General features: G+C 42.1%; 1 protein-coding gene across 2 annotated transcripts in view; it reads right to left on the bottom strand.

Moving 5' to 3' along the window:
- Window positions 1–12,717, bottom strand: part of TMEM255B (transmembrane protein 255B) — a 66,383-nt gene that overhangs the window by 10,031 nt on the left and 43,635 nt on the right. For both annotated transcript variants that reach the window (XM_038156655.1, XM_038156645.1), the window contains 2 exons: window positions 6,308–6,388; window positions 2,532–2,617 (listed from right to left, as the gene is read on the bottom strand). In XM_038156655.1, coding sequence (XP_038012583.1) covers window positions 2,532–2,617; window positions 6,308–6,388 — 167 coding nt within the window. The remainder of the gene's footprint in view (window positions 1–2,531; window positions 2,618–6,307; window positions 6,389–12,717) is intronic.

Raw genomic sequence — 12,717 nt, forward strand, 5'->3', positions numbered from 1 at the left:
ACCCTCCTTTATTTTTTGTTCAGTGTCTCTAAACAGAGACATAATCTTGGGTATATGGAGGCTGCCCGTTCCATTTAGCTACCAGATAAAGCTTGCTTAGCTTTGCTTTTTTTTTTCCCAGCTCACCTAGAAATCTGCTGGCATCTCAAAAACTGGGGAAGGCCAGCTGTTTAAGCATTAATTCAGCTACAGGAAGGGAGATATTGCCAGCTAGCTACATTTGTTTATGGTGTCTGTGGTTCCAAATTAATGCAATGCAGTATAGTATAAAGATGTCTTTACACTCGGGTTGGTACTATCCAGAAATCTTTGTTCATATTTCTACACTACATTGATTATCGTAAATCAGGCGTGTGGTGAAGTTACACCTCATTGTCTTGCCAAAAGCCAGAAATATCCTACTGCAAAATTTGAAACCACAGGTTCCTGCAGTTCTTTCCAGTACCTACCTTAATTTGAGCCCACTAATGAGCTTCTAGGGCAGCTATTTGAGTAGGAATGATTTTTTTAAATGCCAAGCCTGTTTTTCCACTGTTAGGAAATTGCCAAATTGCCATCAGATTATGGTAGAAGCCAGAAGTGGGCAGTTTGTGTTCACGCCTCTGTTCCCCCATCCCCAGTGCATGAGCCAGCATGAGCGTGTGTGGTTAGGGAAAGCTCTGCAGAGCAGTCCACAACATCTCTGGGAAGAACCAAGCCAGGCACCGTAACTCCTGGAAATATCCAATCAATGGCTTCAGGTCATGGTTCTGGCGCTGAAGAACCACTACTGTTGAGTTCATCCTGCCAAGAGCCCATCTTAACTAAATAAACCTACAGCTTCAGCTGCCATGAGGCTGAGAAAATTTGATTTACAATCCTGCCTTCATATCAGTCCATTCTAGGCTGACAACAAATCATTTTGTGGGCCTGTGCCTCCTTCTACTTCTCTAACCATCCTGTGAACTGGAATTGCCAAGTCTCCAGAGCAGGATGACTACTTATTTACCCTGGATTTGTCCATGCCAGTGCCACAAGATCTTGCTGTCCACTGTAGAATGCTGACAATAGCAGAACACACACATTTAATATATCATTGGATAATGCCACAGCAGTGAGCAGTCCCAAGTGTTTCAAACTCAATGTCTTAGAAAAATGGCACTGAGGATCTTCATCTGAAAGGGAAATATGCCTGATCTCTCCTTGTGGTTGCTTTAAGCAACAGTTTCAGTCACTTTTTTGACAGCTCTGAATACTTTCACCCCTTTGACAGCCCTGTTCTTTTCTGTGTTGAGCTGGGCTGTTTGGTTCAGTGTTAACATGCAGGCATTAGCTGCGTACCATGGAAGGAAGCATCCTCACATACTGCATTGCAAGTACAAGTATGACACTCCATCATCTGTCTGTTATAGAAAAGGTACCAAAGTTGAGCATTCTCTACCTTTCCCACTTGTTTTGTACACCTCCATCATGCCCAGATTTAACATTTCTTACATAAGCAAAAGACTCTACAAAGGATTTTATTCCATTTCATAGGCCTTCATTCACTTTGTGTCTCCCATCTGCATAAATCACTTCCCTCTAGTCCCAAATGTTCTTTTACTTCTCTAGCTGTGATATAATCTGGCTAACAGCCACTTTTGCATGCAGAAGCCTTGTGTAGAAGCTTGATTGTTCCCACCTTGTTTCCCTACACCTAAAATGTTTATGCCTGGCATTACACTAGTCAAGTCTTACAGAGGACTGGGGTTATTCAGGGCTGATAGCTTGTGAAGAGGAGGCAAAACCAAAATAAAATAGATGTAGGAAGGAAGAAGGGAAAGAAATAGACAGGGAGAAAGAAGGAAAAGTGACTGTGGCTGAACTGTAGAGGGTTGCAGAGGTTGCATGAGAGTGCATGGTAAGATGATGTACAAGAGAAGGTAGAGATAAGACAAGGTAGAATGGTTTCAAACAAAAACAGGGAAGATTTAGATACTAGGAAGAAATTCCTCACTGTAAGGGTGGTGAGACACTGGAACAGATGGCCTAGAGAAGTTGTGGATGTCCCATTAGTGGAAGTGTTCAAGGCCAGATTGGATAAGGCTCTGAGCAGCCTGGTCCAGTGGAAGGTGTCCCAGCCCATGGCAGGGGAGTTGGAACCAGATGGTTTTGAAGGTCCCTTCCAAAACAAACCATTCTGTGATTCTATGACAGTGAGATGTGCAAAGGGTGAGCCAAGCAGAAGATTCAGTAAATCCAATGGGGAAAATGCACTGCCAGACCAACAGTATATCTGAGCAGGGATGTAACTGAGTGATCAGCAAAAAGGTTATGGACATATTCAAAAAAAAGCTTAAGGACATATTCAAAGAAAAAGAAACTGTAATAATACCAACACTAATTAACAGCTCCTGACTTACTTTGTGCTGGCATCAGGACTTCAGTTGCAGAGAAACTGGATTTCTCAGTGTACAAGCTCCCTGTGTTACTTCTTCAGGACCTACCAGTTACAAGTAAGGACAACCAACCAAGAATTTCTCAGAGGCCACAGAATGCACACAGGTACTTACTTCTCACAGTTGTACAGATCACAGCAATAGCATGTGTTACTCTTCACTTTCAGCTGGCACTTGCTGTTTAAGGTATGACATGTAACCTGACAAAAAAGCAGAAACTTACTTTTATGCTCAATGTTTCAGTGTTATGTGAATCATCCTACTGTACTGACCACAAAAAAAAAAAAACCAAACCCAAAACATCTACTACAACATTGTCAAGTTCTGCAGAAAGATGCAGAGATTCCAAAATTCATGACTGGAAGCCAGAAGGCCACCCCTGAGCTCACAGGAGTCCTGAGTCTGAGGGCATTTGCACTATGGAGCCCAGAGCTCCCACGAGCAGCCTGCAGCCAGGGCTGCCAGAGTTTTCAAGCGTTCTGCTGCACGGCCTGATGCTATTCTGCTGAGACCCAGAGTGTGCAGCCAGGAGACTCAGATCTCTACAGCTGTGACAAGCTGACTGTGGGTCTGGAGAGATACACTACAGCAAACACTGACGTGGATAAGAGAACCAGTTGTTATAGTGGGGAAATGGCAAGGGAGCCAGTTTATCTGAACAGCTTCCAATAAATGGGAGCTCTCCCCTTTCAGTGAAACCCTCCTGAAGAAGGAAGTAATTATGAATAACAACAAGAATAATCTTCAAACCCACAAACATAATGATTCAGAAAAGCTCCAAGCACTCCAGCAAATAAGTACCATTCATTGCAGGCTCTTGAATTCAAAACTGAAAAGGTTTATTTATGTGAGGAGGAATTGCAGGGATGGACAGATGTTAGAACAATAAAGGCAGGCACACGTAAGCCATTATCCATCCAGACACAAAATCATTTTAATGACTCCTTAAGTATGGTAAGCATTCATCACTTCTATTTGGCACTACAGACCAATTGAAATACTTTATATATAAGGTTTTGGGTTTTTTTCTCCCTGAGAGTTTTAGCTTATTGACTTTGAAATCCTGGAGAGCTGTCAGGTTTTAAAAGCTAGCAGTCAGAAAATACATTCTTTCTATAGCTTTTATTTGATAGGAAAAAAATCTCAGTAACCACTGAGAACTATTTTGTTCACAAAATGCAACTAAAATGTATTATTGAATGGAAAACTCCTCATAATGAAAAAGTAGAAGGAGCATGCTTACGAATACATGCCTGCTTTTGACAAGTTTATCAGACAGCTCTGGCTTAGCCACAAATGTGTTACTCTATGGAATAGTGTCCACAAGAGATGTTAAACTAGATGTTTCTCACTTCCTAAGTCCTGGATCTGTGTATCCTTTTAGTATGAAAACTGTCACTGTTGATAAGTCTGTACTCCTCACACGCTTGTTCCCAGCAAAAAGGAAAGCCTTAAACACACACACTCAGCAACAGAGCAAGTTCATCTCACAACTGGTCTCCAACTTGCCACACTTGTTCTTAGCAGGATTTGATCGAGCAGTGGAAGATGAGTGACAAAACTAATGTTAGTAGGTGATTAAAATGATTCCTTGGGATTGCTTTGCTGCCCAGGACAAGGCTATACCTGTGGTTAGTCTCATAAAAATCAGCTCTTCTATCCTAAAATGGTAGGTAATAAAAGGACAGTCTCAGTCTAGGTTGCAATCTGGAAATGGAACTCACAGTTTGATACAGGCACATCCAACTTGTCACAAGGACATCTCACCCTGAGACAGGACCTTGTTTCACCACCATTGCTGTATTGTGTCTGAACTCACTGGAGTGTAACCTAAGGGCATTGTTGGCCTGGAGTCACATTCAGCTGCAGCTGGCAGCCTGAGCTGCAGTTTACTGCAGAAGAGGAGCATTTACTGTCACTGAGCGCATCAGCTTAATCAAGGCAGTGAACCATCCCACATGGCTACTTCTCAAAGCACGTGTAAAACCAATCCTGGAGCACAGTGTGCTACCTCAGCCATTTTGTGGGATGCCCTGTACTTTTGCATTCAGTGGATCTTCAGACTTTGGTTTTGACCTCCTCCAAGCAGTGACAATGGCCTGGGACCCACAGAGTTAAAATACCCTTTTCGGGTTACACACGCATGATTGGGATAGGTGAGCTTTATAAGATGGAATGGGCTGCTAAAAAGTGGTTTGTTCTGATGCATGGTTTGGGGACCACTTCTGATAGGAAATAAAAGTAGTTTTTCTCTCTCCAAGCAATAGTAAAGCCAGTCTGCCTGTTTTAATGGAGAAGACTAGAAGTATAAAACAGGGAGATCACCATGACCTTAAACATGTTTTTGGCTGCTTCTACACTACGAGACACATATTATTGGCCAAGGAAGTTACTGTAGTTGTCTATTTTTATCATTGCATTTTTAAAACATGCATAGAACCAGACAGTCCTTTTTGGGAGAACAGTGAATAAACCAAAATAAACAAATTAGTGTGGGGTGTGAGCAAGGGTGGTGGAAACAGGCCATTTGTGGGTGTTCTGCATGTCAAGATCTATTATTTCATTTCAGTGACCAGACACACAGCTTTTTCATGCCCCAGACATTTGTGATTTATTATCTCCCCAGCACCAATTGAAGATATGTTCTCCTGTCATGGTAATTGCCAGTAAATCAAATTCTTTCTGCTTTGAGCAAAGAGAACTGAAATAGGCAGACCAAATGAGCCAGAGATCACTTACAGGTGAGAGATGTCAACCAAAAGGAGACTTGCAGTCAGTAAACAATTTGCTTCCCTAGTTAAGTGTTTACCTGGCATGCAAAGCATACCGTCTGCTCACTACCTGGCACCCTTTGGAAAAGCAAAAGCTTCATAAATGCTATGAATTCTTAACTCTGAATTTGTATACACTGACTCCAAATCAGTGAACAACCAGACAAGAATATTATTAGAAACTACCTACACCTCTAAAAGATAAGGGGTTTGGTTTTTTTCCAGAATAGAGGAAGGAGCTCTGGGTGGCCCAAGTTTAGACATTCCCAGAACCACCAGAGCTGTGGAAAACTGTCTGGCCAGAAGCCTGAGGCTGGGGTCACCTGCAAGGCATTGTGGTCAGTGGGATGCCAACCACATTCTCATTACAGGAATCAGAAGCATTTCTCAGGCCATGTCTGAGCCTGAGTGTGCATGCACGCTTTAGAAGAGGAGGGAGTAAATCTTACAGGAAAGGGTGTTGTCACACTTAAGATGTTTGTCTGGGTCGACAGGAATGATGATGAAGAACTGGCTTCTTGAAAGTTATACCACTGTTTAGCTGTTCTCCATTTCACTTTTCTATTCACTCCCATCAATTTACCACAGTAATAAAATAGGAAAAGAAACTAAATCTGGACTTCTCAGGAAGATAGCCATTTGGATATGGGCACTTTCCTGACCATGTTAATGTCACTGAGATAATAAAAATGCTGCATTCAAACTACTGAGGTTCTTAACCTGTGCTGGATAAATACAGAGATTTGAATTCTTCTGGATGATACAAATGGATTAATTTAGATATTTCCTATTCCACTTGGAGTCTACAAAAGCCTTCTCAGAGGAAGATGCCAATGTCACAAACACATTCCAGACAGTTATTCTACAGCATGGATGGACTAGGAATCATTCCAATCCCAGAGTAATGTACTGGATACAAACACTGATGACTCAAAACCTTACTGACTGTAGTGATTTTAAATAATCAGAAGCTTGGACAAGCAGGGAGTCACTTGTGGGAGAAAAACAGTGGCATTTCTATCTGTCCATGACCTACACGCACAAACATGCTCTCAAACATCTCCCTTGTTCCTCCCCAGCAGAGCAGAAATGAACAGATAACAAGGTGAATTTGTTTACCTCAGTCTGGTAGGCATCATATAGGAATCCTATTCCACTTGAATAAAACTGGCATCTTTTGTTATACAGAGGTCTGGGTTCCTGTAAAGAGAAAAACAGCCAAAAAAGTGATTGGTTTGGAGGAAGTGGAAGGCACCATGTCCCCATGTGGATGCTTACAGCTTTATGGAGCTGAAGCACTGCAGTCACTTGGGTAAAAGGCTCACACCCCCTGTGTTGGCTTTCTTTCTGGAAAGGCTCTCCTCAGGGTTACATTTTCTGTCCTCCCTCCAGCACTAAGCTCTGTGAGTATCACCTATTTTTCTCTAAAAGACATCACCTCTGGCATTTAACCACTTGACGTCATTTAACCACACTCAACATCAAACAGTACTGCTCTGATAATGGTCCAGTCATTCTTTTTTCTGGTGCAGTTTCTTACCTAAGAACCAAGATTTATTTTGCAGGTTGTTTTTAAGATATGAGACTTTCTTCCTAAAGAATTTCAACAATGTCCATGGTGAGAACAAAGTAAAATAGATAATAGTTTGAGTACTCCGCTTATAACACACACTTCAAACCCCAGAAGTAAAACAAAGACTAATTAAGAAATTAGGGCATAAAGAGAAAGCAATTTACATTGTTTGGTTTTGCCTTATTTTCCATTTATGCTATTGCAAAAGATGCATTCACTACTCATATTTCATATTTTTCTTGTAACAGTTCCCACAAACTGATATAAAGGAAGAACACAATGAAATACCCTTGGCCAGATGGAAAATGCGTGCTTCTGACCTTGGCAAACAGCCAGTTTGAAGCCTGGAGGGTGCATACCCCAGTCAGTTTCAGGACTAGACCATATTTGTTTTGGGAGGATTTGACAACTTGAGTCCTCTGTGATCCAATGTCTATCCCAAAGCAGTGTTGGAATTACTTATGTTTGCAAAAAAAAAAAAAAAAAAAAAAAAAAAAAAAACCAAAGAAAAAAACCCCCACTTTTTCAACTTTCTATCACTTATCTAGTCCTGATCTGTGCCTTCAAAAGCATGAAGAGCTGGGAGGATTTGTCGATCTATTGGAAGGCTGGAGGGCTCTCCAGAGAGACCAGGATTGTTTGGATGGATGGGCAGAGTCCATAAGATGAAGTTTAATAAGTCTAAGCACCAAGTCCTGCATTTTGGCCAAAATAAACCCCTGCAATCTTATAGGTTGGGGACAGTATGGCTGGACAGTGCCCAGGCAGAAAGGGACCTGGGGGTGTTGGTGACAGCCGGCTGAACAGGAGCCAGCAGTGTGCCCTGGTGGCCAAGAAGGCCAACGGCATCCTGGCCTGGATCAGGAGTAGTGTGGCCAGCAGGATCAGGGAGGTCATCCTTCCCCTGTACTGGGCACTGGTGAGGCCACACCTTGAGTGCTGTGTCCAGTTCTGGGCCCCTCAGTTTGGGAAGGACCTTGAGACGCTTGAGCACGTCCAGAGGAGGCAATGAGGCTGGTGAGGGGCTTGGAACACAAGCACTGTGAGGAATGGCTGAGAGAGCTGGGGTTATTTAGCTTGGAGAAAAGGAGACTCAGAGGTGACCTTTTCACTCCCTACAACTTCCTGAAAGGTGGCTGTAGTCAGGTGGGGGTTGGTCTCTTTCTCCAGGCAGCACTGACAGAACCAGAGGACACATCCTTAAGCTGCACCAAGGGAAATATATTCAATATTAGGAAAAAGTTTTTTACAGAAAGAGTGATAAACTACTGGAATTGTCTGCCCAGAGGTGGTGGAGTCACGATCCCCGGATGTATTTAAAAAAAGACTGGATGTGGCATTCAGTGCTATGATTTAGTTGAGGTGTTTGGGCATGGGTTGGACTCGATGATCTTGAAGGTCCAACGTAGCGATTCTGTGATTCTGTGGAAGCATTCAAGTGTTCATTGCTCCTCAGTAAGTCAGTCAGATCAGATCCGAGACAGAAGATGCAAATCCACTGTCTGTCATCCCCTCTTTCCATGCCAACTTACAAGCAAAGGACTATTTAAGTTGTTTAGCAGAAATCTTCGCTGATTAACTTACACTGCATTTTAAAGCTTTAAAATCCATCCAGGAATAACCCAGATTTTGCATAAAGATCTGCACTACTTCAGCTGACAAGCAGAGTATTCTCTGCTTGTTGGATAATGAAGTGTGAACTGTATAAATCTGCTGATCCAAAATACATAATTAGTTAAAATGCAGAGCTAGGCAGGAATGCAGAGAGATCAATGAATAAAGCTTCTCCATCAGCTTGGTTGCCTTTCTGATTACTCCAGTGAACTTAAGCAAGTTTGGACACCAACTCTCAAGGGTCAGAGAAAGGTTAGCTTCCTGCATCCAAAAATATTTATTTATACTACACAAGTGTAAGGAAAAAAAGCTTCAGTAACTCTTCTTCTCTAGAGCAAAAGTAAATACCACACAAACAGCATGCCTAGTTCATGTCTTGAACTAGGTCAACATTCTTCCACAGTCCTGGGAAAGCATTAGCATTTAGCCATGACTTCCAGGGACAGATCTGGTTGGGAGGTCTAAGAGGATTGCAGTTCCTCTGCCAGAACAAGGAGCTGACAAGGAGAGGAGCTCTGCTGGACTTCATAGTTACAAACAAGGAAAAATTGCTCAGGGATGTGAAGGTCAAGGGCAGCCTTGCCCCTAATGTTATGGTGGGGTTCAGAATCTGGAGAGGACAGAGCAGGATTCCAACTCTGGACTAGAAGAAAGGAGACTTTGGCTTATTCAGTGATATATATGGAAGATTCCAATGGGATACAGTCCTGGAAAGCAGTGAGGCGCACAAAAGTGGGTTGATATTCAAGGTTCATCTCCTCCAAATTGAGAAACAGCTCATCCCATCTAGCAGGAAATCAAGTAAAGGCAGCATGAGGCCTGTGTGGATAAACAAGGAGTTCCAGATGTAACTCAGGCATGAAAAGGAAGTCTACAAGAAGAGCAATAAAGGGAAAATCACCAGGGAGGAAAACAGAAAAATTATATGAGCATGCACAGATGGGGTTAGGCAAGCCAAAGCTCTCCTGGAATTCAGTCCAGCAAGGGTTGCAAAGGGCAGGAAGAAGGGCTTCTATTGGGTGTATTAGTAGCAAAAGAGAAATCAGGAAAATATGTGCACATTACTGAATAAGGCAGGCAACAAAGTACAAAGACATGGTAAAGATCAAAGTATTCAGTGCCTTCTTTGCCTTGGTCTGCAGTGGAGATCAGTGTGAAAATCTGGAACAAGAAAGAATTACTCTTGCTAAAGGGGGATCAGTTTAGAGAACATTTAAGCAGACTGGAGATACATCCTGTCTTCAAGGATGACAAGAAAGACAATCAAGGCAACTACACACTGATGGAAAAGGATGGAGCAAATAATATTGGAAACTATTTCCAAACATCTCAAGGATATGAAGGCAATTTGGAGTAGTCAGCATGGATTTACAAAGGGAGAGTCATGTCTGAACCACCTATTGACCTTCTACAAGGATGTGACTGGCTTGGTGGATCAGTGGAACTTCTTGCTCACCTGCTTCTGGATCTTTATCTTCACTAATCCCTCTGGCAGTCTCTCATTCTCACAGACAAGCTGATGACATAAGGGCTAATTAACTGGAGAGTGAGGTGGACTGAAAGCTGGCAGAACTGTTGAGGTCGTAGTGCTGGGAGCAGTGATATGAAGTCCAGCTGGAGGTGACTTGATAGTTGTCTCCCCCAGGAGTCAACGCTAGGATATACAATATTGTGTAGCATCTCAATTACTGAACTGGGTGATGGGTAGAGTGCAGCCTCTGCTAGCTGGCAGATGATACAAAACTGGGATGAGTGGCTGAAACACCACAGGACAGTGTCATTATTCAGAGAGACCTAGGTTGGAGAAATGGCACACAGGAACCTCAACAACTTCAGAATAGGAAAATGTCAAATCCTGCATCTGGGGAGGAATAATCCCATGCACCAGAAAAGAGTGGGGCCTGACTGTCTGGAGAGCAGCTTTACAGAGGGTCCTGGTGGGTAGCAAATTAAACATGAGCCAGCAATGTGTCCTTGTGGCAAGAAAAGCCAGCAGTATTCATGACTGCATTACAAAGAGCACCACCAGCAGGCCCAGGAAGGTGATCCTTCCTCTTAACATGGGTGAGACACATCTGGAATACTGAGTAAAGTGCTGGGCTCCCCAGTATGATAGAGACCACAGACATGGTCTGTGAATTAACAGACTGGAATATCTGTCCTGAAAGAAGCAGAGCTGGGACTGCTCAGCCCAGACAAGAGAAGGTTCCCATGTACCTTATCAGTATGGATTAATACTTGATGGGGAAGAGAAGAAGATGGAGCTACATTTCTCTCAGCAATGCCTAGAAAAATGACAAGATGCAGTGGGCACAAACTGAAATATGGGACATCCCATTTAAACATAAGAAGAAACCTTTTTTATTCTATGGGTGATTAAACACTGTCACAGGTTTCCCAGAGTGGTTGTGGAGTCTCCATCCTTGGAGATACTCAAACTGGGCACACTTCTGAGCCACCTGTGCTAGCTAGCACTGCTCTAAGCACAGGTGGCTGGTTTAGAACTCTCCACAAGTTCTGCTCAGTCTCAGCAACTCTGATCCTGTGAAGAGGGTCCGAGTCTATGTCAGGCTATGAGCAGACTAACAAGTTCTCTCAAAGTATCATAGGTTATGAGTTTAAAAGTTATCTAACAGTATGTCACACCACATAAGCACCCCCTGGACTTTACAGGAGTGTCTCTTACCAAAGGCAAATGAGACATACTTTAAAGCTATAAAGCTATTCCTGACAGACTGGTCTTAAAATACTTCACATTGCTCACAACAGATTGTGTATGAATATAGCATATACCTACCAGTCCTTGATTCTTCTTGATTCTACTGCTCATAGCAATAGTGGCTGAGACTAGCTACTTTTAAATACTATATATGTTTGTGCATGTATATATATACATTTCATCCATTAAGAGTAACTCTAAAGTATATAGCAACAATATTCTTTTAAACTCATTTAATATCATTTGATACCAAGAACTTCCTCAACCACTATTGCTGAGACAGAACTATGCAATACCTCCCACTAATGTACAATATTAATATATAGTAAATAATGCATTCCCTTTCTCTGCTTCTTTGAGTAAGTCCCTTTAAGTGGAAATGGGCAGATAGGAAAGTTCTGTTGGCTTAAGCTCTGCTGATACACACAGAGGACAAAATACGTAGACTGCTAAGAGAGGAAGAATTCTCTACAAAAATGCAGTTGTATTCTTGGGTTTATTTGTTGATGCAAAAGGAAAAATGAACAGGTTTTATTCAATCCTTCTGAGCAGTGGAAAAGATGATTTCTACGTTTGAGTGTGTTTGTGTATACCAAGCAGGTACAGTCAGAATGCCATCAAGCTAAGTTTAGAAAATTTTCAGATGCGTCAGAAAACCCCCAAAAGCCCAGTGCACCCAGTACCTCCCTTTAATTTCAGACAAATCAGAACTTCTCAGCCTTGAACTCTGCAAGGCAAACTGTAACTTTCCCTCTTCTTGAATTTTTTATTTCAATAGTTTTCTAGTATGTGAATTGAAACCTGAGAGTGACAGATGGACAAGAGGGAAGGCTTTATGCCAAGGAAGAGAAGATTTGGTCCAAATACAGAGGGTTTTGATTTGGCCGATTGCTTTATTTGAAGAACATACAATAGAAACTCTACATTCTCTTTGATGGTGAGAGCATTGCAGTACATTTTTTGTGTAAGAAAAGTATTCTTTTAGCAGTATCTTTGGTGGATTTGATAAAATGCCTGTGGGGAGGTTGAAGGGCTCTAGGCTGAGGTATGGAAAGAAGCTTTTTCTATGCCAGTTTTTGTTTCCTTGGAGAACAGATATATTTTGGATAACATAGGGAAAATTCCATCTCCCTTATGTGTAAGCTCACTTTCAGAAAACGGAGATATACCTTAAATTGTATTGACTGAAGTGTATGTCATACTTTATAAAACGTGGGTAATAATTTATTGAAATAATTATACAGTGAGGGCTAATTTTTTCCAATTACAGTATTTATTATTTCTTAGCTTCCATAGCTGCATCAAGAGAGGTGTAGATTGATCAGTGCCAGGGAATGTTCCCAGGGCTGAAACTCAAGCATCAAGCCCATTAAATTGTTAGAACTGTGCTGGTGATGGCTTTGGCCTGGGCAAACTATCACTCTTCCAAAATATTTTCTGGGCATGGTTTGTAAATTAGTATGGGCCAAGAGCCATTCCCAGTAAGTAATTTGGACATTGCCATTTACATTCCAAGAGACTTTGAGAGTGAGGACGTGGGCTTCACCATGCCAGTTGGCCTGGGGAACAAGGAACCATCCTGGTCACATGAAAGAGATGAATATAGATAAAACTGAGGAGTCC

This window comes from Motacilla alba, chromosome 1 (assembly GCF_015832195.1).
Source record: "Motacilla alba alba isolate MOTALB_02 chromosome 1, Motacilla_alba_V1.0_pri, whole genome shotgun sequence".
Lineage (NCBI taxonomy): Eukaryota > Metazoa > Chordata > Aves > Passeriformes > Motacillidae > Motacilla > Motacilla alba.